This window comes from Canis lupus, chromosome 1 (genome assembly GCF_011100685.1).
Source record: "Canis lupus familiaris isolate Mischka breed German Shepherd chromosome 1, alternate assembly UU_Cfam_GSD_1.0, whole genome shotgun sequence".
In the NCBI taxonomy this organism is placed as follows: domain Eukaryota; kingdom Metazoa; phylum Chordata; class Mammalia; order Carnivora; family Canidae; genus Canis; species Canis lupus.
The window spans coordinates 98029911-98054519 of record NC_049222.1 but is presented as its reverse complement, the minus strand read 5'-3'; the positions used below and the strand labels follow the sequence as shown (position 1 = coordinate 98054519).

The window sequence follows — 24609 nt, the reverse complement described above, 5'->3', positions numbered from 1 at the left end:
AGCCCAAGGCAGATACTCCACCACTGATACCCCCAGGGGCCCCTCAAATACATTAAAAAAAAAAAAAAAGAAAAGAAAATGAGTCCTGAAGACTTCACACTATCATTCCCTAGAAACAAATATTTAAATACGGGAAAACAACCCCAGCGTGACTACCTGAAGCCAGGAACTGCAGACAGTGGTATTTGCACACTGGGATGTCTAATTTGTTTGCTGCGCTGATCAGAGTAGAAAGTTTCCCTGGAGATGGGTCTGTGTTCCCACACAGCGGTGGAAATAAGCGGATTGCCCTCGCGTGTGCGCCTTGCAGTGAAAAGAAAAAGTCAGTTTCACGTCCAGTGGCCCAGCCGCTGGCACGGAGGAGCAGCTTGCGTGTGGCGTCCGAGGGCAGGGTGGGCCCCGCTCAGAACATGCTGTCCCCTGAGGAGCAGCCTGGTCCCCACACGCCCCGGAGCCTGCACACAGGCTGGCGGAGCCCGGATCATACCATAGCTTTCTCCCCGGGGAGGCTTTGAAGACCCTGTGCCGGCGGCCGGCGTCCTGCAGTCACTCTGCAAACGTTCTGCCCTTGGTCTGTGAGCTGCGGGGAGGCAGAGCCAGGGCTGAGGGCAGGGGGCAGATTATGCGCAGTCCTCCCGTGGGGAAGAGGGGGAGGGAGCTAAGCTCCACTCTGGATACAGGTGGGGTTGGGGTTAATGGCCCACTGAGAGAGTGCGCTGGGGCCAGGGGCCCCCAAGCCGCAGAGAGGAGACCCCAAGGGCAGGGGATTGTTGCTGAATGTAGGCTGGGCGATCCGCCCAAGGAGGGGGGATAACTTTGCTGGACTGCCAGGGGAGGGCTCTGGGGAGTCTCAGGGGAGTGTGGTCACCAGAGGAGGAAGTGCAGAGAAGACCGTGCTTCAGTTTGGGTGAGGCTTGGGTGGTAGGGTGGGACAGAGGCCATGGACTGTTGAGAGGATGGCAAAGGGCAGGGAGACGGCTCTGGGGCAGCGGGTGTGGAGGGCAGGCCCAAGAAGGCCCTCGCCTGGCTGCTCACAAGCCCGAGGACGGGGAGCACTGTCCTGCGGGGCTGTGATTATCTAGGGCACACAAATCGGATTAGCTGATGCCTGTGCTCAGGAGCGTTGGTACATGCTCCCTCCATACATGCCCAGGAGGGCTTCCAGAATGAGCTGTCACTACGTCCCAGTTGGGATTAGAGGTCACCAAAGGACTCCACTTGTGGATGTTCTTGCGTTGGGTGGAGGAAGTTGTGTAGGAGACTTGGTCCCAGCAGAGGCTGGAGAGGGTGCTGGGCTTGCCTCTCATGGCACCTGTAGCCCCGTCCCATCTTAAGGAGTGGCCGGTGGGATGGGGTGGTGGCCAGAGACACAGGCTCATGTGACAGGAAGGGCCCTGAGGAGTCCCGTGAAGCCTGGTGCTGCAGGTGCATGAGCTGTACTGGCCCCGGGTCCCTTGCTCTTCTCTGCAGGAGCTCTGGAGCACAGGTCCCTTCCTTCACACACACACAGACAGGCTGAGGAGGGTCCCCTGGGGAGGGGGGTGTGTCCCCAGATGTCCCCTCCCTGCAGAGCCACCCGGGTGCACACAGGGTCGCAGGAAGGCTCCCATAGCACTAGACAGTGTTTACACCAGTAGCTGGACATGTCCCCGTGGGAGGGTGTCACTAAAAGGAATGTTCCCTACTTTGCTCACTGTTGGGATAAGAAAAAAGAGGCCAAAGAGGTCAGAATAGTCTTGGCGACATTTAGAATTCAGGGGCATTCCGTTCTGATAAAAGTCAGACTTCCACACAAGCAAGGGCCCCCTCTCAACTTTTTCTCCGGTTCCCCAGATCTTGCGCTTCCACAGCGAATCTAGGCGTTGGCAGCGCGCTGCTGGGAGCAGCACGGGTCCCCCAGACCCTCTGGACAGACCCTCCGCCGGGCGCTGCGTCCCTGCGGCAGGTGCATCCCCCGGCGTGGGGCGCCCATTTCGCCCGCACCTAAATCCCTGAATTCTGCGCCCCGCCGCTTCGCACCCCTGCCCAGGCAGAGCTGAGACGACTTTGCTGCTTCCCCAGGGCCTCCAGCGCGCCTGCTCCGTCAATACCGTCACCTCCTGGGCCGCCTGGATGCTTGGGGCGGGAGCGCGGGGCGGGGAGAGCTTACGAAGTGGCGACCCGGGGCGCAGGGGAGCGCGGGGCGGGTGTGGGCGCGCAGGGGACCGCGGTGGCACCGGGTTGGGGATGGATGGGGCGGGGCGGGGTGGGAGGCGGCTGCGGGGCCGGCCCGGGGCGCAGGGTGACGAGGGGCGGGCGGGAGAGCCGACGAGCTCCCGGGAGGGCGGCCTCCAGGGGGCGAGAGCTGCCGCCGCGGCCGCTGCTTCTGGGTCGCAGGTCGCGAACGTCCCTCCGGTCCCCGGGGCGCACGCCCCTGACCCCCCCGAGGCCGCGGCCGGGACGAGGAGCCACTGGGGCCCAGGTGCCCGCGCAGCCCGGGCGGCGCACGTGACCTCTATTTGCATCCCCGGCCCCCGGCCCCGCCCCCGCAGGTGTCCGCCGCGCAGGTGTCCGCCGCGCAGGTGCCGCGGCCGCAGGAGTCTGTGCGCCCGCCGCTGCCGGTGCCCCACCGCCCGGCCATGGTGGACGTCCTGGGCGGCCGGCGCCTGCTGACCCGCGACGGCGCGTGGGTGGAGGCGGACGCTGCGCTGCAGAACAAGGTGGTGGCGCTGTACTTCGCCGCGGGCGGGTGCGCGTCCAGCCGCGACTTCACGCCGCTGCTGCGCCGCTTCCACGCCCAGCTGCTGGCCCAGGCGCCGCGGCCCGCGCCCTTCCAGGTGGTGTTCGTGTCCGCCGACGGCAGCGCGCGGGAGATGCTGGACTTCATGCGCCGCCTGCACGGCGCCTGGCTGGCGCTGCCCTTCCACGACCCCCTCCGGCAGTGAGTGCGCGGAGCTAGACCCCGGCCCGCCCCGCACTGGCCGCTCCCGCGCGCGTCCTCGCTGCTCCCGGCTCCAGCCTCCCAGGGGGTCCCCGGGGCCCGGGGAGCCGGGCCTGCCTCGGGGCTCTGCGTCCCCAACCAGCGCGGCTGCTGAACGCGGAGGGGCCTGGGGGGGCGGCTCGGGCCGGAGCTGGGGGTCCTCGGGGCGCTGCCGGGCGCACCGCGCCGTCGGGGGGCTGGGGGCTGGGGGCCGCGTGCCGAGGCGGGCAGGGACCCCAAGGCCAGAGGAACCCGCTTCCCCTGGGATTTCCAAACTGCTGGGCTGCAGGGGAGTTCATGCTGGCGCCTCGAAAATTCACCTAGGGGAGCTCACCCAGGGGAGCGGGGACCCGCCTGAGGGGGGGGAGGAGGGAGGAGGTGGGATGGAGGAGGGAGGACAGAGAAACAGAGAAGATAAGATAAAGGAGGTGGGCGGGAGGAGGGGGAGGAGGGAGAGCACTGGGGCACAGGCGGGTGGCAGGGCTCCGATTGTATGTTGGGGTCTGTGTTGCGGGGACAGCCTCCAGACTTGGGTGTGTGTTGCGCTTCACAAGGTGTGGTACCCGCATCCCTGTAATGGATGGGGAGCGGGTTTCTGGGTGTGAGTTACGGGGCATGTTTCTCATTTCTCTGGGGGCTATTACTCAGATGCAGTGTGACACCCCCCCCCCCCCCCCCCCCCCCCCCCCCCCCGTCTCCTCTACCATCCTGACCACAGTCCTTGTGGAAAGTTAGAAACGGCAGCCAGCCCTGGACAGGTCCGGAGGCGAGTGGTCCTCCCCACAGACACAGGGGTGGGTGATGCCGACGGGAGCGGAGCCTCGGGCCTCCCAGGAGGAGCCCGCGCCCCAGCAGAGTCCTACTGTGGTTGCTGTGCACGGCAGTGGAAATGAACCGACCTGGCAACCTAATGAGGAGGACTCAGGGGGTTACAGGCCACAGATTCACTGCAGGGTCTCCCCAAGCGGCAGAAGCCAAATGCCTCTGACGCTCTCAGCTCTCAAGTTCTGTGCAGCTGTTGAAGGAACACACTGCGCTTTGAAAGTGACCAGGTGGCCGTGCTGGGCGTTGGGCGGAGGGTCCAGGCGGCCAGCTCTGGGACTTTGGGTGCTGCAATGGGGGGTGTAGGCGAGGCATTTCCCAGCTCACAGTCAGGACGCCCTGTGAGGTGTGGGGGCCGCCCCGGAGCCCAAGTTTGCAGCCGTGGTGGTGGTAGTGTGCCCATTTCACAGATGTGTTGTGGGGCGCCGAGGAAGAACCTGACTTTCTGCTCTGGTGTTTCCTCTTCCTCCCCCCTCGGGGGAGGGGGTGGGGGAGATGGGGGGCTCCAGGAAACCCAAGCCTCAGCCCCGAAGCTCCTGGCCCCAAGGTGGGGGTGGGGAAGGTGCAGCCAGTCTCCTCCCGCTGTTCCTGTGATGCAGGCAAAGCCTTGAGTCTACTGCAGGCAGCTGAGCAGCCCAGGGCCAGGTGGCCAGCCTGGTCTCTGGAAGATTCCAGCATTGGTTTTCTTTCTGGAGAGGAGAGCTCCTTGTCCTTCTGCTTTCTAAACGGCCCCTCATGGGTTCTCCTTGTGATTCTGTGCTTGGAAGTAGGCTGTTCCATGGGAATATTTGGGCCTGCGCCCTAAGTTCCACTCAGTCCACCTGGATACTCAGAATCAGGTCGTAACAACCCGGAAACTGCCACCAGCATGGAGAACTAGGGAATGCAGGCTGCATGCAGGCTGCCTTTGGGGAAGGTTCCCGAAGCGAGTGCACACAGCGCTCTGCACCCTGGGGAAGTGCAGCGGCTGCCTGTGCCCGGTGGGCCGTCATGGTCAGTGGCCACCCAGTGGCCACCCACCCAAGTCCTGGGAGGAGGAGGAAGAGGCTTCACCTGAGAGCCTCACGGGGGTGCCCGGAGCACGGCTGGGAGCCAGATGGCTGCAGGGCCACAACACCCTCTGCCTGGAACCACTCTTGCTCACCATCCCCACAGCCCGTGCCTGTGTGCAGGGAGCGCACAGCCCGAATGTGGGGGCAGCACTGAGGACAGGGCGTCCTTTGCGCCTTCCCTCACCTTTGCCTGGCACCCAAGCGACAGCCTCTGCGTGCGAGACCCACTTAATGGTGATTTCCATGTACTTTCTGGTTGTTTCTTAATAACACTAGTGCCCCCGTGGGCTCTTCCAGGCCCCCAGGAGGCCTCAGTGACCCTCCCCACCCCACCCTCTGCCTCCAGTCTGCCCTGGCTCTGCTGCCTCCACCGTGGGCCAGGTGGATGGGACGCCTCAGCCTCCGGGCGAGGAGGATAGAGGAGACAGGTGGCCGTGGCTTCATGTCTCAAGAGGAGGGTGGCTCCGTTAGAGCCGTCCACTCAGTGGGGCCAAGGGGCCCGTGCTCCCTGCCCTCTCCCTTGCCCGGTGCTTGGGCTCCCCCGGGCCTCCTGACTCAGCCTGTCTCCATAGCCACCGAATCCACTAGGTCTGAGTTTCTCCTCCTTGCCGCTTCCCTCCCTTAGGCCCTGGACCATGGGAATATTCTCACCCATGCCCCCAGCCTCAGCCTCCAGAACCCACCTCCTCTTCTCGAAGGCAGGTGTGGCAGCCCCAGGGCGACCCCAGCTCTCCAGGCCCCTGCCCAGGGTGCTCAGTCCCTGTCCTGCCCCGGCCTCTTCTTACCCCCTCTGCACCTGTGTTCTGGCCAGACTGGGCAGCTGCTGTTCGGGGGCACCCCATGCCTTTCCTACTCCCAAAGGTGGGAAACCCTCGACCCTGGAGCCCCCATGTCCCCTCCTGGTGGCCCCTACTCCTCCTCCGAGCCCCTGGGGCCCTGGGGGCATTCCTGTGCTCTTCTTACACCCAGCGCCATCCCCAGCCAGGAGCGCCTCTGTGGTCCTTAGGGTTGGGGCAGACACTGTTCAGGGCACGTGTGGGCTGCTTTTTTTTTTTTTTTTTTTTTAAAAGATTTTATTTATTTATTCATGAGAAACACAGAGAGAGGCAGAGACACAGGCAAAGGGAGAAGCAGGCTCCATGCAGGGAGCCCGATGTGGGACTCAATCCAGGGACTCCAGGATCATGCCCTGGCCTGAAAGGTGGCACTAAACCACTGAGCCACCCGGGCTGCCCTGTGGGCTGCTTCTTAGGTGGGTGTCTGACTCGAGGGATGGGAAGAGGCTGGAGCCAGAATTGCCATGGCAACCCAGGAGGAGTTGTGCCAGGGAGGAGGACACAATGTGTCTGCTGTGTCCACTGTGTCCGGTGATGGGAGGGCTTCCTCACCAGTGCTGAGGGCAGGGAGCAGCCGGGTGCCCCCCTCCCCAAGGCACACCCGTTCCCTGGGGACACAGTGCCAGAGGAGGCAGAGATGCTTCCGTGGAGATGCTTCCGTGGCTCTCCGGGTGGCTCCAAGGTTACGGTTGTCCCCAGGCACAGGCTGCCAGGGTGGTGACTGGAGGACCTATGCGGCTGACTCTGAAGATATCCTGGAGCAGATGTCAACTCCAGACTCCAGCTTCCTCCCCTAAGCCTCGCTTGCCTTGCGTGCCCCCCTCCTGGGCATCAGAGCTGATTTCACGAGGCCACAGCTCAGCGCTTGGATAGTCAAGGTTGTTGATCAGATCAGCTGAACTTACACACCCTGCAGCCGGGAGCTGGTCTCCAGGGAGCAGGGAGGCCAGTGAGGCCCGTTGTGTGGCTCTGCTTTCTGCTCAGGCTGCAGCAAATCCTGGCAAATCCTGTCTTTCCTCAGGGTGGCAGAGTGGCTGCTGTGTCTCAGGCTGCACACCCTCACACCTTCCTCTTTCCTAGCACCCACACAGGTGCTCTGGGGAGTCTCATGGGTTCTCAGTGTGCTCAGTACCCATCCCAGTGCTGGTTAGTGTCACCCCCTGTGCTGCATGGGACGGTTGGCCCACTTGGACTTGGGGTGAGCCTCCCCATCAGTAACAGCCAGCGTGTTTTGAGCATTAGTGTGCTGATCCCTTAGCTGGGCTGTACGTATATGTACCATCTCATCATCCCAGCAACCCAGGGAGGTGGGTTCTGTTTTCCCCAGGTGCAGGCGAGGACCCTGGGGCAGGGGGAGGCTGTCCAGCTTGCCCGAGTCCCTCAGCTGATTCATGCCAGGAAAGGCAGGGCTGTGGGTTCTGGGCAGCGAGCCGCAGGCCTCCACGCCCCGGGCTGTCAAGGGCACGGTTCTCAGCCTCCCTCCCAGGAGACCCTGGAAGATGGGCAGGTTGGCAGGCGAGGGAGGGCAGGCAGGGACCCTGGGGCCCCGGGGTCCACCCCCACCTGCAGGAGCGGGAGGCTCCCTGGCACTGCTGCTACTCCTGAGCCCCTATAGGCAAAGCAGTGCTGCTGTGCACATGCTGCGCCATGGTGAGCCAGCAGGGGTGTACACGCGGAGTCAGCAATGTGCGTGGGCTCCGCCGGGAGGTCCCTCAACACCCTCCGGGAGCCCCCCAGGCCTCCCCCTAGTCTTAAGGGCTCAGCCCCAGGCCCTGAGAGGCACAGCCCCAGCAGGAATTTGTGACTCGGTACACGCTGCATGCTCCGCTGTGCCACCCAGAGTGGAGGCCTCCATGTACCCCGTCTGCCCGAGCTGGGGGACAAAGTGCCGGGGGGCCACGGACCGGTTCCTGCCAAGGGCTGCTGGGTGACCTCTTTCCTTTGTGTTTGTTTTATGCTTTGGGATAAAGCTGATTTCTTAGGCATTTCAGATTTTGGGGGTTGTGCAGGAGTCTGCAAACCTTGGAGGGGGACATGTCCCCCCCATCTCCCGGGTCACACCCCCACCCTGTGTGTGCAGGCCTGTGGGGTCTCTCCATGTCTGGGCGTTGGTTTGTCAGCCTCAGTGTGCGTCTCACTGACGGTGATCACTTCTGCACCAAGCTGACCTCGTTCCCTCCTCACGTGAGTGTGCAAGGGACGCTGTGTGGGCCGGCTTCCAGAAGCTGCTGGGGTGGCGGCTCACTGAGCGCGGGTTTCCTTGGGGAAGGAGCGCTCGGGGCAGCCATGGGGTGTTACAGCCGTGACCGCGGGCCACGCCTGGCCACCGCCTGATTCCTGAGGCTCCTGCGTCTCCCTCTCCATGAGCAGCCCTGGCCCTGCTCTGATTGGTACCCCCTGGAACCAGCTTTGGTTTGTCTGTCGGCGACTCCCACACACTAGGCCGTTCCTGGTGTCTGCTGCAATGGGCCGTGTTCGCCTGTGGGGTCAAGCACACAGCTCGTCTACATGGAGGCTTGTCGTTCAGGAAAGTGTGTTGAGGCCATAACCTCCTGTGTCTAATGGAGTCTATGGCTTGGCTTCCAGAGTGTATCCCGTGTAGTTCTTTTAATTACATTGTAGTTGGCGTTGCTGTTCCATGTGTAACATATGGTTATTTAGGTTTTTTTTAAGAGTTTATTTATTTATTCATGATAGACATAGAGAGAGAGAGAGAGGGGCAGAGACACAGGCAGAGGGAGAAGCAGGCTCCACAGAGGGAGCCTGACACAGGACTCGATCCCAGATCCCCAGGATCATGCCCTGGACCAAAGGCAGGCACCAAACTGCTGCGCCACCCAGGGATCCCCGGTTATTTAGTTTTTAAACCCGTTCTAAAAATTATTTCATACTGGTTTCCAATTTCTGTGACTTTAGGGTCCGATTAAATGGTCTGTGTGCTATTGATTATTTGCACTGTATTGAGATCCCTTTGTGGTGGAGAGCATGCTGGTTTCATCACTATCTCACAGATGCCTGAAAACAAGCCCGTCTCTTTGTTGGGTGGAGGTAGGATGTATTTTTTTTCTGCTTGATTTGCGCTTTTGTGTTTGATCTGGGTGTGGAAAGCCGCAGGAGGGCTGTGATGGAGATGTTGTGGGGAGATTTGGTAACAGGAGGGTCTCACATGTATTTGTCCTTCCATGAAGACTCACAGTCTTGGAGGTGACAAGTGAGGGAACTCGGGTAGATTACTGTCACTGGGAGGCCCGTGGGGGCTGGCTTTGGAGACAGGGAGGGATTTTCATCGGCTGCTGAGGACAGTAATCCAGGTGAAGGTTATGGGGAGGAGCCAAGAAGGTGGATGCTCCTTTCCTTAGATGAACACAAGAACTTTTGTAAAAAGGTCGCTCACTGGGTTGCACACGATGGAAAAAGTAGCCAAGAAATGTGTCATATGTTGTTTTTTATTTTAAAAGATTTTATTTATTTATTCATGAGAGATGCAGAGATAGAGAAGCAGGCTCCCTGTGGGAGCTCGATGTGGGACTCGATCCTAGGACCCCAGGATCATGACCTGAGCTGGAGGCAGACACTCAACCACGGAGCCACCCAGGCACCCCGAAATGTGTCGTAATCAGTGTGTCCTTGAGTTTGCTGGGCAGAAAGTCTCACGTGGCTTCGCATTGATGTAGAACTCACGGAGTTCTATCTTTGACCACTGTGTGTGCCTGGTATTTTTCCACATCTAGAATGTAGGAGGGATGTAAATTTGTTGGGGTCTTCGTGTGTCTAGAATTGCATGTCCCATACGGTAGATGTCTGCCTCATGTAGCTACTTCAATTTAAATTAACTGAGATGAAAAATTCATGTTCTGAGACTCGCCACCACCTCTCGGGTGCTGCGTGGTCCCAGGCGGCCATGGCGAGGGTGCGGGCAGCTCAGGCCCAGAGCGGCTCCTCCCTGTGGATGGTCCTCTGGGAAGCGCTGGCTTAGCACCGGCCGCTGAGGGTCCGCTGGGTCCGCTGGGTCGGGGAGGCCCTGGTCCCCTCAGTCGTGCGTGTGGCCACCTGCCTGGCCTCTGGCTGACCTGGCCCTGCCTCTTCTCTCCACAGTGAGCTGAGGACCATGTACCACATCTCGGTCATCCCCAGGCTGGTGGTTGTGAAGCCCAGCGGGGAGGTCATCACCGACAAAGGGCGCAAGCAGATCCGGGAGCAGGGGCTGGCCTGCTTCCAGAACTGGGTGGAGGCAGCCAACATCTTTCAGAACTTCTCTGGATGACGTGGGGCCTCGGCCCTGGGCAGGGGGCCTGCACACCTGCTGCAGCAACGGGTGCCTGGGACAGGGAGAGTGGCCCACCTCCCAGAGCTGGGGTCCCCACAGAAGTCCCAGGTGGGGACTGTGCGGCCCAGGAGCAGGGCCCTCCCGCACCTGCCAGGACGTGTTTGCACCATTCTTAGCAACGCTTTCTCCCCGAGCGCTTGAGCCGGTTCATGTCCAGCTATTGGAATCTGGGGAACAGGTGTTTGTACTGGCTCTTTAGGGGACATCATGGACTTGCTGAGACACCATTGGGGACTCAGTTCACGTCAGCGATGTGGACAACTGAGGAACCCACGTGCTTTAATAAGGAGACTCCTTCTCCCCGGAGCCCCCACTCCCTTCTTCCTTGAAGCAAACCTTAGGGGCTGTGACGGGGAAAGTGAAAGGCTGTGGGGACACCGTCCTCATAACCACGGACTTTCCCAGGCCGCTTGCTCATGTCTCTAAGATCCAATGCACGTCTCCTAAAGGTGCTGGTGCATCGGGGGAGCCGAGGCCTGCATGCTTTCTTTGCAAAAAGCACGAGGAGGCCTGTCAGGGTCCCGCACCAGCCTCAGCCCCCACCTGGCCTTGCCCTGCCTGCCCTCACCCTGCCCGTCACTCACCACTGGGATCTGGACATACCAGTCCCCTGCGGCCTAGTTCTCCCTGCCTCCCCTGCTCACTCAGCCGCTGGACCTCAGGTGAGGGGGGGCTCACAGCTGTCCCTTGGAGGGTGCCACACAGACGCACACAGCATGTGCTACACACAGACACACAGACGCGTGAGACGATAACACACAGCGAGCGCTCATCCCAATTTGCAGAATCGATGGATTAGAAGTATTCTTTCCTATGTCCCTGTGTGCAGGGGGAGTGGGGCCCGCTCTCTGCCCTGGGATGGGTGCAGGAGCACAGGCCTTGCTGGAAAACAGACCCCAACTCGCCTCAGTGGTTACAGGCACACTCTGCTTCTTCATCTTATTTTTTTTAAGATTTTATTTATTTGAGAGACAGGGAGCAAGTGAGCACAAGCAGGGGGAGAGGCAGAGGGGGAAAGAGGAGAAGTGGAACAGGGAGCCTGATGTAGGACTCGATCCCAGGACCCTGAGGTCATGACCTGAGCCGAAGGCAGATGGTTCACCACCTGAGCTCCCAGGGGCCCCGCAGGTGCGCTTCTGACCCCCCCCCCCCACCTGGAGGGGTACGGTAGAAACAGAACAAACTCAACAGTCTCCCCTCCCGCCCCAGGAGAACATAATTTACGGGGCAGGTCAGCTCAGTCTCCTGCTTTATAATATACCCAGAATCCCTGCTCAGGGTCTCCCCTCTGGCAGCTTGTCCACTGTGGCTCCCTTCAGCAGACACCATCTGATGACTCGTTGGATGGGGTGGTGATTGGGCCTTCTCATCCCAGGACCAAAGGGGCAGCTGGGGTCCAGTCCCTTGTGCCCACTGCATCCCTGGCCCCACCTCCAGCCTCTGGGCACCTGTGTGGGTCAGCTCGGGTTGTGTAATGAAGCCCGCAGACAGGGCGGCTGCCACACTGCAGCTGGTTGGCTTGCACCCTGGAGGCAGAAGTCCAAGAACAAGGTGTCTCGGGCTGTGTGCTCCGAGCTGCGCCATCCCCGTGTCCTCACAGGGCATCCCTCTGTGTGTGTCTGAGGCCCGATCTCTCATAAGGACACCAGACAGGTGGGATTAGGTCACCTCGGTGACCTCGTTGGACCCGAATCACCCCCGTAAAGACCTTGTATCCAAGCACAGTCACATCTTGAGGTGCTGGGAGCTGCAGCTTCAGCATAGGAGTTGGCGGGCCATGCGGGCTCCTGGCAGCATGACACAGGGCCGGCAGACACATCCCAGCCTGCAGCACAGCAAGGATGGAGGGCGGGGACGGGCAGAGTCACCAGCCCTTCAGGACCCCTGCCCTCCAGCCTGCCTCCCTGAGCTGGTCTCTCCAGCAGCTCCAGCCCCTGCTTGGGGTGGCCAGGGGGGGCCTCTGCTCTCTGACGAGCCCCCGAGAGGCTGCTGGTGCCACGGGAGGCCCTCTGAGACACAGCTCAGTCCTCCAGGGCCAGCAGGGCAGCAGGGGCTGCAGAGGGCTCCTCATCCCACATATGGTCATCCCTGTGATGCCGGCGGGCCATGGTGCCTACAGTGGCTCTGCAATCCCCGGGCGGGGGGCGGCCTCCCCGACGGTCCTCACCCCCAGCTGCCCTCCTGCCGCTCCACTCCCTGTGCAGAGTGAAGCCGCTGAGTCTCTGGCCTCTTCTCAGGTGAACCCAGGAAGCTGTTGGGCCCCCACCCCGGTCGGCGCAGCCCCTCCTCTGTCTTCTGTTCTCCAGCCTCGTTGCACGGGGGCACCTGTGGCTTCTCAGGAATCAGGGCCTCTTCCCTTCGGCATCAGGAAACCCAAATGCACAGCTTCACCTGCTGCTTTAAACCATTTCGGGCAGATTCTGGCCTCAGCGAAGATGGTTAAAGCCTGAATCACCTGCATGACAGTCCCTCCCAGACCAGTCGGACACGTGTCCCACCAGCTCGGGCCTGCCTGCCCCTGGCCGCCTTCCCTGGGCCTCGAGCCTCCTGCCTCAGGCTTGCTCCGCATGTGCCACCTGCAGGGCGCCTGCCTGCCTCCCTGGGGGCCGGTGAGGAGGGATGCTGTTGGCTGGAAAGGCCCGGAGGTCAGTGCAGGTCCTGAGGGTTGGAAGGAGGCCAAGGGGAGGATGAGAGGTGCCGCGGCTGTGTCAGGACAGAGCCCGGGTGATAAATGCAACTTGTGTGACTCAGGTTTGCGTAAAGTGACCATTCCTGTGACAGAAATAGTGGGTGGGTGACTAGCAGGGAGGACAGTGGGCACACGCATTGTCCACGGAGCACCCATGGGGATCGGAAGGGGCTGCAGGGACCTGCCAAAGTGCCACTAGGCATGAGGCAGAGCAGAGCAGGGCCTCGGGTCCCAGGCCGCCCGTGGACGCACACCCTGCAGCCAGGGCTGTTCCCGCAGAGCATGTCTTGAGGACTGAAAAATACGACCCGCACAGACTAGGGGCTTCCTGTGGGGGCGGCGGGGGTCTTTCCTGGATCCTGCTTGTCACTTGGATGGCCACCACAGTCCCTGGCTGGGATCCGGTGTCTATGCCCCACCTCCTGGAATGTGCCATCCACACAGCAGGTAGGCCCGTCCTTCGTGTGGAAATCAGGTCGAGTCGTGTCCCTGCCGCTCAGAGCCTCTGACTGCGGCCAGGCCCTCCTGGAGGTGCCCACTTGTTTCTCTTCCCAGACACACCACCCTGTCCTTCTCCCGGAGTGGCCACCTCCTCACCCTGCTCATGCTGCCCACATGGCTCCTCAGAGGCTCCTTCCCTCACCCTCCCATCCAGATGGCACCTGCTGCATCTTCGTGCATCACTGTCATGGACAGCCTTCTCTGGGTTGTCCATCTGTCTTTCTAGCTGTCTGCCAGTCATTCATCATGTCTGTCAATCATCTATCACATCCATCTGCCTCGTCTACTGAGTCTGTCATATCAATCACCCATCCATCCATCTCTATCTACCTGTCTATTATCTATCTATCTATCTATCTATCTATCTATCTATCTATCTATCTATCCAGCAATAATCTATCATGTCTATCTACATCTTTCTCCCTGACCAGCAAGGAATTACCTTGACAGCAGAAACTGCATACTTACCTGGTTCATAGAATTGGTACAGACTGGATGCTCCATGACTTTTTGTTGACTTACTGAATTCTAAGATTTTATTTATTTGAGATATATAGAGAGAGACAGAGAGAGGGAGCATGCGTGCATGAGCAGGGTTGGGGCAGAGGGAGAATTTCAAGCAGACTCCTCACTGAGCAGGGGGCCCTAAGTGGGGCTCAACCCCAGGACCCTGAGATCATAATCTGAGCCAAAATCAAGAGTTAGACCCTGAACCAACTGAGCCACCCGAGCACCCTGGGCTTACTGTATTCTAATGTCTACTGAGCACAATCAGGGGTGGCACCTGTAGACTACCGTGTCCAACTGCAGGTCCTCAGTGCACCTTAGGTTGACTTGTAACCATAGCCGGGACATGGTGAGAAGGTTTCCAGTTTTCCTTGTCAGGTTTGATACTCTTTTTGGTTTAAGATATCCTTTCTCATTATAAGAAGAAAATATCCACTTATTGGTAAGTGTTTTCAAAATTTAATCAGGAATGGATGTTGAATTTCTGTTTTTAAAAGTAGGCTCCGTGCTAGCACAGAGGCTGTTGCGAGACTTGAACTCAGGACCGTGAGATTGGGACCTGACCCAAGATCAAGTCAGACACTTAACCTACTGAGCCACCCAGGAGCCCCTGCTGAATTTTTTTTAAATGCCATTTTAGCTTCTCTGTAGTCGATGATATGATTTTTCTTCTTTGAATTATTAACACAGTGAATTCAATGAATAGATGTCCTAGTTTGAATTATCCTTGCATTCCTAAGGGATAGATCCTACTTGGCCATGGCTTATTATTATTTTAATGAGCCTTAGAATTAAATTTTATTATTTTATTGAGGCTATTTGCAGAGATATTCATAGATAGCACTGCTCATTTTATGCTATTTTTTCAGCCCAATCGTGCAGTCAATGCCACCACACACCACGATGTGCCACCTGCTTCTGCAGACCTTGTTACCCACGCAGAGCATTGCCCACTCACAAGTGTGGTATGCACAGGGTGGTTTTACATAAGGTGGAACTCTTGGTTTTGCTTGTTTCGTGCTTCTCAAAGATGTTTTTTTCTTTTGGCAAATAGAGAACATGGAACCATGCTACTCGGGGTTCAATCTTTTGTTTAGAAATAAGCTCTTATGGGGGCACCTGGGTGGCTCAGTGAGTGAGCATCTGCCTTCGGCTCAGGTCGTGACCCTGGGGTCCTGGGATCGAGTCCCACATCGGGCTCCCTGTGAGGAGCCTGCTTCTCCCTCTGCCTGTGTCTTTGCCCCTCTCTCTGTGTGTCTCATGATAAATAAATAAAATCTAAAAAAGAAAGGAAGAAGGAAAAGAAAGAAGAAAGAAAGAAAGAAAGAAAGAAAGAAAGAAAAGAAAGAAGAAAGAAAGAAGAAAGAAAGAAAAAACGAAAGAAGCTCTTGTGCATGTCTTCACCTATAAAGGTGTAAGAATGCCACGTCCTCGTCTGTAAAATAGACACTACACCTTTCTCATAGGCTTTTGGGGAGCAAACGGTTACTAACACACACAAACTCCCAAGACCAGCATCCGCCATAAACATCATGTAAATGCTATTACTATAATCAGTGCTATTATTCAGTTGTTAACAACATGGAATACCAGGTTTAGCTGGCGGAGCCCAAGTGCAGCTCGATGGCCTCCAATGGTCAGATGGAGCTTGAGCTGCAGGTGTGTGGAAAGGCCCTGCCGCGTGGGCAGGAGCCCGGGGCCTGCAGGTGGGACAGCCTTGCACACGGATGAAGTAGCTGGCGGACTCAGGACCTGTGCTCTCTTGGTCGGTTGACGCCCTGTTTCTGTCTATGGGAGCTCCCAGTTTTCCGGGAGTGGGTGTTATAATGCATTTCCCCTGCTTCTGGCGAGGTCCTACAGTCCCAGAGTGAGGAGCGCAGGCATCTACGGATTGAGGTGAACACTGGGACAAACCAGGGGGGGGTGTCTGTGCAAGCTTTTCCCTGAGCGCGTGCAGGGGCGTCATGAGGACGGAGGCTGGCAAGCCCGTCCTACTGGCAGCGTTACTGGGCCGCGAAGATGGGAACCAGGAAGGTGCCCGAACCCACACGTCTTGTTAAATCGCACGTGTTGTTAAAACAGTGCAGACTGGAAACTGGAGCGCTGGTGTGGACAAATCCTCTGCACAGTACATAGCCTTGTGTGGGGTGGAGATGGGGTTCATTGAGGGAAGCCTGTGTGCACCATCTACCAGCTTCCACTGGGACTCTGGACTGGAGCGGCTAACTTGCTGTCGGATGGTGACTGGAGATGCCATCGCGACCCAAGGACATGCAATGATCTTTTTTTTTTTCATACAATGATCTTGAGTCTGAAATACCCGTGATGTCTCTGGTAGCATCCGAGCAACGCTACCACAGAGAGGTCAGTGCCCAGAAGAGTTCCTAACACAATGGAGATGTTTGCACGGGACTGTGCGATGGGGGAGCACAGAGGGTTGGCGTGCTCACAGGCAGCTCGGCGCTCTCCCAGAAATGACAGCGGGGTGCTGGCCGCGGGGCTGGGGGCCAGAGGGTCATTTACCGGGTGTGAGAAGGTTCTGCGGCTGTCGCACCACAACACGAACAGACCTGACATTACCCAACGGTACACTTATAGCCGATTAAGGTGGTAAACTGTGTATTTCGAGTATTTTACCACAATGAAAAGAGCAGATCTGTGTGGGTATTTCCTCCAAGAGGAGATCCACTGATGGTGGATGGTACAGGGAAAAACGCTCAACCTATTCCTCAGGAGGGAAATACAGAGAGGACTCTGGGAGGTGCCACCTCACAGCCCCTCAGCGGCCGTGGTAACAGCGAGTAAGGATGGGAGACGCGGGACGGGAAGGCCACATGGCACAGCCGCTTGGGAAAACAGTTTAACAGGTGAAAAGTTAGCAAAGACTTACCGCGTGTTCCAGCAATTCCAAGTGGACGTATATACTCACGAGGACCGAAAACATATGTCCATGGAAATGGTCGTGCACAGACGTTCATCAGACACTATTCACAGATACTCATTGTTCATAAATATAAGCATTCATAAGTGTTCACAAACAGTGGAAACAAGCAGGTGCCATCCACTGAGGAACAGGTGCTCCAAACGTGGTCTGCATTCACGGTGCTGTCACCACGGCAGCGGCCCGAGGCATTGGCACAGGCCACAGAGGAGCTCTTGGAAGCACGCCTGTACTGACCACATGAGGTGGACCAGTCGCTCGTCCATAAGGCTGTCATTGTCCCCGCTCCTGTGTGATGAGTGTGGGTCTCAACACCCACCTCTGAACGCGCGTCGTGGGACATCTGAGGCTGAGTCTCCCCGCACCTGCTGCGGCCTCAGCCTTGTCCTCATGAAGGAGCTTCCATCTTCAGGCCCCACTTGCAGGGAGGGGTCACATGCAGCTGATCAGCTGGGCAGGGAAGGGGGCCGACATGGGACTGGGCTCATGGTCAGCTCCCAATTAACAGGCTCCAGAAAAGGGATGTCAGAGACGACGCCAATAGTACCGCTCTTTCCTGGCCCTTAGCGTGAGTGCAGGTGATTTTTTTTCCTTTTTTAAGATTTTTATGGGTCCCCTGGGTGGCTCTTTGGTTAAGCATCTGGCTCTTGGTTTTGGCTCAGGTGGTGATCTCAGAGTCCTGAGATCGAGCCCCACATCAGGCTCCTGGCTAAGAGCAGAGTCTGCTTGTCTCTCTCCCTCCCCCCATTCCTCCACCCCAGTCATGCTCTCTCTCAAATAAATAAATGAAATTTAAGAAAAATTGAGAGAGAGAGAGAGAGAGAGAGAGCAAGCATGAGCGGGAAGGGTGGAGGGAGAGGGAGAGAGAATTGCAACCAGGCTTCATGCTGAGCGCAGAGCCCGACGTGGGGCTTGATGCCACAACCCTGAGATCAGGACCTGAGCCCAAACCAAGAGTTAGACGCCCAATCAGCTGAGCCCCCCAGGAGCCCTGAGTGCAGGTGATTTCAGTGAAGCAACTGTTTTACAATTGGTTTGTTTGTGGATGCACTGTGTGCAGATCCACAGATGCGTGGTTCAAATGGACTTCGTTGAGCACAAAGAGCTTTCCTCCACGTTTGGGAGGTGGCGGGCTCCAGGGAATGTTGGCCTGTGGGCAGCAGGAGCAGTGGCGTCCGGTGAGCATCCTCATGGGTGAAGGCCCCAGCTTCTCCTGTTACCCGCTTCTCTCCAGGGCCTCCTGTGCAGGCCCCTGACCCTCACCTGGGCTCTGGAAGAGGGTATTTGAGTCGAGGACTGTGCTTTGCTACCCCCTTGGCCATGTCTTTGTAAACAGAAACAGAACTTTGGGTGGGAGAGGGGAGGCTGTTCTCATATGGGGCCTGCACGGTTAGCAAGCGTGTGCTGCATAGCGAAGCACCCGGAGTCCAGAGGCGTAAGACACCACCTGCTTTCTTCACCTTACTTGTCCAAGAGCTGGGTGGGCCAACGTGGTGGCCTCTGCTGGGTGCTCCCATGCGCTGCGGCCAGTGGGCAGCGGGGTTCTTGGTTCTGCACCCGCAGCCTCTTGTCCCCCAGCAGGCAGCCCTGGATTCATTCTCACAGGGATTTGGGGAGTCCAAGCAGGTGCAGCTCTGTTCAAGTCTCTGCTTCTGTCGCATTTGCCATCTTTCCACCTGCGGTTCTGCCCAAAGTCCTGAGGGGGAGGCTGCCCAAGGGCATGAGCGCAAGGGCAAATGATTGGCCCCATTTGCAAGCTGTCTGCCACGGGGAGAGACGGGAGCCACCGCTGACACGGCTTTAAGCACCAAACTGTTAATAAAATAATGAGAAAGCAATCCGTCTCCATGTGTCTGTGCAGCGTAGCTCGTCCTTCCTCAGCTGCGTGCTCATTGGAAGTAAGGGCACGTCCCCGCATGCCAACAGAGGTCCCATCGACAAACTAGTTCCAGAAGTTTTTCTAAGCCAGAAATTCCATGTGCAATTTAGATGAAGCTGAAATTCGGTCATTGTCTTGGAAAATGGTCAGTTTTGTGCCCATGTCCTATCAGGGGGGTTGGTCCCCCCCACCCCGAGAAGCCGTGTTAACATTCTTTTGACCCCAAACAGATAACTATGGTCGTAGACATGGTTTTCTGCGGTAACCACGTTCATTCTCACTGTTGGAGTCTCACTTCTGGGCCTTCGGAAGCACGGGTTCCCCTGGGTGTGTGCTGCTCATGTGCGCAGACCCAGCAGCTGCCCATCGCAGACAGGTTCGGGTCCCGGCCAGGTGTCCAGGAGCCCCAGAGATCCCATTCCCAGCACCGATGAGAGAAGTAAAATACTAGTGATGCACCCGACACGGCCCGGACCCACTGCAGGATTCTGTGCTGTCAGAGGCCCAACCCACAGCGGGGCTTCAGATCCCGCCTTCAGCTCCAATTCCTGCCCATCCTTCTGCCCCCCCCCCCCCCACAGGTGAAGGAACATTGGCTTGGTCACTGGGGATGTTTACATATTGAAATGAGTAAATATTAATGTGAAACTTGCTTGTAGTCAAAAGTGCTACATGTAACTGAGTTCCACAGTGACGAGAGTGGACATGAATTCTCACTTTGAACAACAACAAAAATACCCCCCGTGCTCTGATCTTGGAACACGAGGCACTTTGGAAAGGTGGTTCCCTTCCCCAGGCAGGGAGCAGACCCTTCTGCTGCTAACAGCAACTGCAAGTTTATTTTCCTCCAAGACACTGTTTCTGGCATCTTCTGTGTGTCCCAGACAGACAGGCCTCTGTGTGCATGGAGGAGGGTGGCCGACCATGGTCTGCAGCCGGGTACAGGTGGGGGGTCCAGGTCTCCGGGTGTGCATGCGTGTGTGTGTGTGGGTGTGCGTGCGCGTGCGCGCGCGGGTGCACGCCAGGGCCCTGCCCTAGGTCTCAGGCATTGTGGGTGCTCTGGTCCCCGCCCAGCAGGGGGTGCAGGTGCTCCAAGAAAGTGGATGCCTGGAGTCCGGGGGCCACGTGAAGGCCTGTCACTTAAACTTCCACTGTGCGGTGTGCCAGTTACAGCTCAGTGAAACCGGGAACAAGGCGCAGCGCTCTGCCCGTGGGCGTCACGGTGGTTACTCACACGACGCCGCCACTAGTCCAACTAGCTAACACCCCCCTGCCCCTCAGCATCCAGACCACCACTGTCTGCCCGGCACTCACCAGGTGGTTACAAGCTGTCGTGGAGCTTGTGTCCTCCCAGCGAGGGGAACCGAGTGCACGGATGGGTCATCGTGGTTCCTGTGAGGACTGTGCCCCACTGCCCAGGTGGCACCCCGCACAGTCCTCGCCCAGGACTCAGCTTCTCCACCGGAGCCACACCGTTTCATCTGCAGGTGGGTGTCGGCACCTGTTCCTGGGACCTCGGGCTCCTCGTGCCTCGCTCTGCGCGCTCTGAATCTGGGCCGCGTCCGAGCTTTGGCAGCAGACGGGCTTGGGTGGTGGCTGGCAGGGGACGGAGCCGTGTGCCTGTGAGGCTGTGGACAGAAGCGTGGGCACGCGAGGGGCTGTCTGCGCCCTGCTCCTGCAGTCAGCCAGAGAAGGGAACATGTCAGCAGCGGCAGGTATGTGTTTCTGTGTAGTGCTCACCCCACAATCTGACCTCGGGAGCCCGGCACCCGGGGGCCCTCCCTCGACTCACCCAGTGGCACATACAACACAGCGGTTGGGCTTTGGGAGACACGTGGGTGGGCGCCTGAGCCAGGAGCTGCCCTGAGCAGCCGCGTGTGGATGACGGTGCCCACGGAGTGCGCCTCTCTCATCCCCGGGAGGTCATTACACGGTCACACACTTGCATGTTTGTACCTCCGGTCTTCAAGGGTCTGTGCCTTGTCCTTGTTTGGTTTATGCTCACTGGGGTGTCAGGGCACCGCGTACATTGAAGGCGTACAGGAGGACAGCAGCTTGTGGGGTTGTCACCAGCGTGAGTGTAGTGCACACCCATCATCTCACACAACTACAGATGTAGTTTGGTCCCTGGGATGAGACCTTTTAGGATCTTAGCAACTTTCAAACAAACCATAGAGCAGTGTTTGCCAGTCACTGTCCTGTGTGGCCCACCCCAGGAGTGACAGCCGAACGATGGCTTTTCCACCACCCTCCTCTGGTCCCCACCAACTCTTATTTTTTATTTTATTTTCTTCCTCTGCCTATGTCTCCCATGGTGTTCTGTGCCCAGAACAGAACAGGTCTCTGTGTCTCTCATGAATAAATAAATAAAATCTTAAAAAAATCAGGTTTTATTATTTATTTTATTTATTTCAAAGATTTTATTTATTTGAGAGAGAGAGAGAGAGAGCACAAGCAGGGGAGCAGCAGAGGGAGAAGCACACTCTCCCTGAGCACACAGACTGATGCAGGACTCGATCCCAGGACCCTGAGATCATGACCTGAGCCAATGGCTTCACCGACTGAGCCCCCCAGGTACCCCTCTCTTCTTTATTTTTCAGTTAGGTTTATCCCGCCTAATTTGTGAGTCTTGAAAGTATTATGGCTGTCAGCCTGTACACTATTTGATGCAATAATTCCCCCTGCTCACTGCATATTTCATTTCTTCATGGAAATTTCTGACTAGCATGTGGTTGGTTCTGTGGTTTTTGCTGTTTTGATGCATAGGAAGCTCCCGCCCTCAAGCAAAGGGAAGACAAATGCTCACTTACATTTCCTTACTATTGTTATAATTTCAGGTTTATATTTAGCTTTTTAATCCAGGCAACATTTATTTCGATATGTACCATGAAGTCAGCCCCCAACCTGATATGCATCCCAGTGGGATCGATGATTTTGCTAGCAGCACTCGGATGAATCCAGTACACTTTGGTTTTTGATTTTTAAACTAGATCAAGTTCTTGCCTACGGAGTGCTGTATTGGCCAGAATTGCAGTCCTGGGATCGTGGGCCATGATGGATTATGCTCCGGTGACCAAGTGATGTTATATGGCACAGCTGGCCTTATGGGGAAGTGAGGGGATGCCTGGGGTGCTCAGTGGTTGAGCATCTACCTTCTGGTCAGGGTGTGATCCTGGGGACCAGGATCGAGTCCCACATCAGGCTCCCTGCATGGAGCCTGCTTCTTCTGCTTCTCTCTCTGTGTCTCTCATGAATAAACAAATTAAAAAAAAATCTTTAAAAAAGATGGAGAGGTGATCTGGTGGGTTGGCCTGGTCTCACAGACCCTTCCCCAGCCGCGCTGACCTGGAAGAAGGCAGGGTGTCAATAGAGAGGGGGGCAGCCTCCAGTCACCGAAAGTGGCCGCCTGAAGGTCCTGCACACGTGTTCCTGGGGGGCAGTTGGGGACCATCCCTCTGTGCCCCACAGCTCCCTGAGGAGGCTAATGCTCATCAGGAACTGAGCTGACAGTAACATGTTTCTGGAAGCTTCACTCATCCAGAGACGTCTCACCCTGTAGCCATCAGCCATGGTACTGTTTAAACTAAAATTCATTAAAATGAGATAAAATGGGAAAATCCAGTTCCCCAGCTGCGCTCCGAGCTCCATAGGGAACTTTCCTATAATCCTTGTGTTGGGCAGGGTTGCTTCCTGGGCTCTTATTCAGGCACTTGCCATATAGGCCATCCATCTCCCTGGAACTTGAGATGTTCAGAGGCCACCAGCTGCTGTCCTCGGGGCCCCACATGGAGTGGAAGGAGCCACCCGGGATTGCTTCACCAGCCCTTTCCTTTCCAGATTGTGGGCAGTTGCCTTCTGGGCCAGGCTCCACTGGTTTAAAAAGAAAAGAGGATTATCGCAGCGTGTTAGGTACTCAGAATCCTTGGTAAGGTCAGAGAGCCCAGCTGGGCAGCCACGTAGCCAAGGGCAGCAGCCCACCTCAAGCTCCACGGACTGTCCACTGCTGTGTCCTCTGAATGGGGCAGCAGGCACCTGCTGTCGTGATAGGACTGGGACCTCACCGCCGTCTGCTCTCACCCTGGCCTCACACCACCAGCTATTTTAAATGGCATTATCTTAATAATTTCAATTTCTGACTTTGCATTGCTAGCATATAAATATAGAGATGACAGTTGTGTATTGACCTAAAATCCTGCAGACTTACTAAACTCATTTACTTTTTGTAGGGTCCATCAAACTTTATATATATGATTATGTCATCTGTGAACAAAAATTTTAAATTTTCCTTTCCAGTATGAATGTCTTTTATCTCTTTTTCTTGCCACTCACATTGGAAAGACCCTCCAGTGCAGGATCGACTGGGCATCCTGAGAACAGGTATCTGTGTCTTGTTCTTGATCTTAGGAGAAATGTGCCCAGTTTCTCCCACTGAGTATTATGTTCACTGTAGGTTTTCTGTAGATGTTCTTTATCACACCGAGGATGCTCCTTTTTGATCCTAATTCTCAAAAATTTTTTAAAAAAAATCAGAAATAGATGTGAGATTCTATTGAGTGCTTTTCCCGTATCTATTGAAATAATCATACAGGTTTCTTATTTTTAATATTTTACATCCTAAAGTTTATTACTATGTCCCATTGCATTGATTTTCAAGTGTTAAACCAACTTTGCATTCCTGGTAAACCCACCTTGATGATAATATATTTTCCCTTTTGTACATTATTGGCTTTGATTTGCTAAAATTGTTTTTAGATTTTTTTTTTTGCATCTACATTTATGTGGAATATTGGTCTTTAGTTTGCTATTCTTGTAATTTCCTTATCTGGTTTTGGTAACTAAGGTACCTGGCCTCATAGAAGAGGTTGGAATATATTCCCTTCTCTTTAATTTTCTGGAGTTTCCTTCATGGGAACAGTTTTAACCACAAGTTACATTTCTTCACATGGAAGTCCTTGGCCAACTTCATGGAAATGGGCTTGCTTTCAAGATTTAAATTAAATAGCAAGTTAATGCAGAAGCCAGTCATCACATTCTGACAATCTGGGCAAACTCCAAAGATTTTGAGTCTCTGAACCTACTTAGAACAGTGAATTTTATGTATTTTGACTATATGGCTTCTACTTATTTGATTTCTACCAGGTTCTTTCTTCTTTTCATCTGAGTTATCAAATCTATTAGCCTAAAGTTGTTCATAGCTTTTCTGTATTATCTTTTTAATATATGTGGATTCTGTGCTGATGCCACTTCTGATTCCCAATATTAGTGATTTGTGTCTTCTCTCTTCATTGGATAATTAGGGATAATGCCTTGTTTTGTTATTCTGGTGGTTTATTTAGGGCTAGGGGTATACTTACCAGAGTTTACTTTCAAGTGATGTACCACTGCTTGTGGAATATAGGGATGCTATAGTCGTATGCTCCCACTTCTCCCTCCCACCCTCTATGGGGTTGTCACCAGACATTTTCTAATATGTATGTTAGAAATCTCAAAATATCTGGTTCTTATTTTGTTGAAACAATTATTTTTTAAAAGATTGAAATAATATGAAAAAAATCATACATATTCAACTCATGGTGCTTCATTGACTTGTTAGATCCTTGTGTCCATCTGGCATCATTATCCATCTATCTGAATGATGTCCTTTAAACATTTCTTTTTTACAAAATGTTTTATTTATTTATTCATGAGAGACATAAAGAGAGAGGCAGAGACACAGGCAGAGGGAGAAGCAGGCTCCCTGTGGGGAGCTCAATGCGGGACTTGATCCCAGGACCCTGGGATTACGCCCTGAGCCAAAGGCAGATGCTCAACCACTGAGCCACCCGGGCATCCCTCCTTTAAACATTTCTTGAAGCATGGGTCTCCTGGTGGAGAATTCTGTCAGCATTTATTATCTGAAATAGTTTGAATTTTGTCCTTTTAATTAAAAGTATTTTTTGCTGGATATTAAATTCTAGATTAACAGAGTTTTTTTTTCCTTCAATATTTTGTTACTCCACTGTTTCCCAGTTGCATAGTTTTTTTTAGTTGCATAGTTTTTGATGTGAAATTTGCTGTTATATGTACTATCTTCCTTATGTACATAATTTTTTTCTC

General features: G+C 55.7%; 1 protein-coding gene across 1 annotated transcript; it reads left to right on the top strand.

The window, feature by feature from the left end:
* Window positions 1–2618: 2618 nt before the first annotated feature.
* NXNL2 (nucleoredoxin like 2) lies at window positions 2619–14923 on the top strand. Its single transcript, XM_038527327.1, has 2 exons — window positions 2619–2920; window positions 9765–14923. Exons 1-2 carry the CDS (start codon window positions 2619–2621, stop codon window positions 9931–9933), a joined length of 471 nt encoding a protein of 156 aa, XP_038383255.1. The 3' UTR covers window positions 9934–14923.
* Window positions 14924–24609: the final 9686 nt, after the last annotated feature.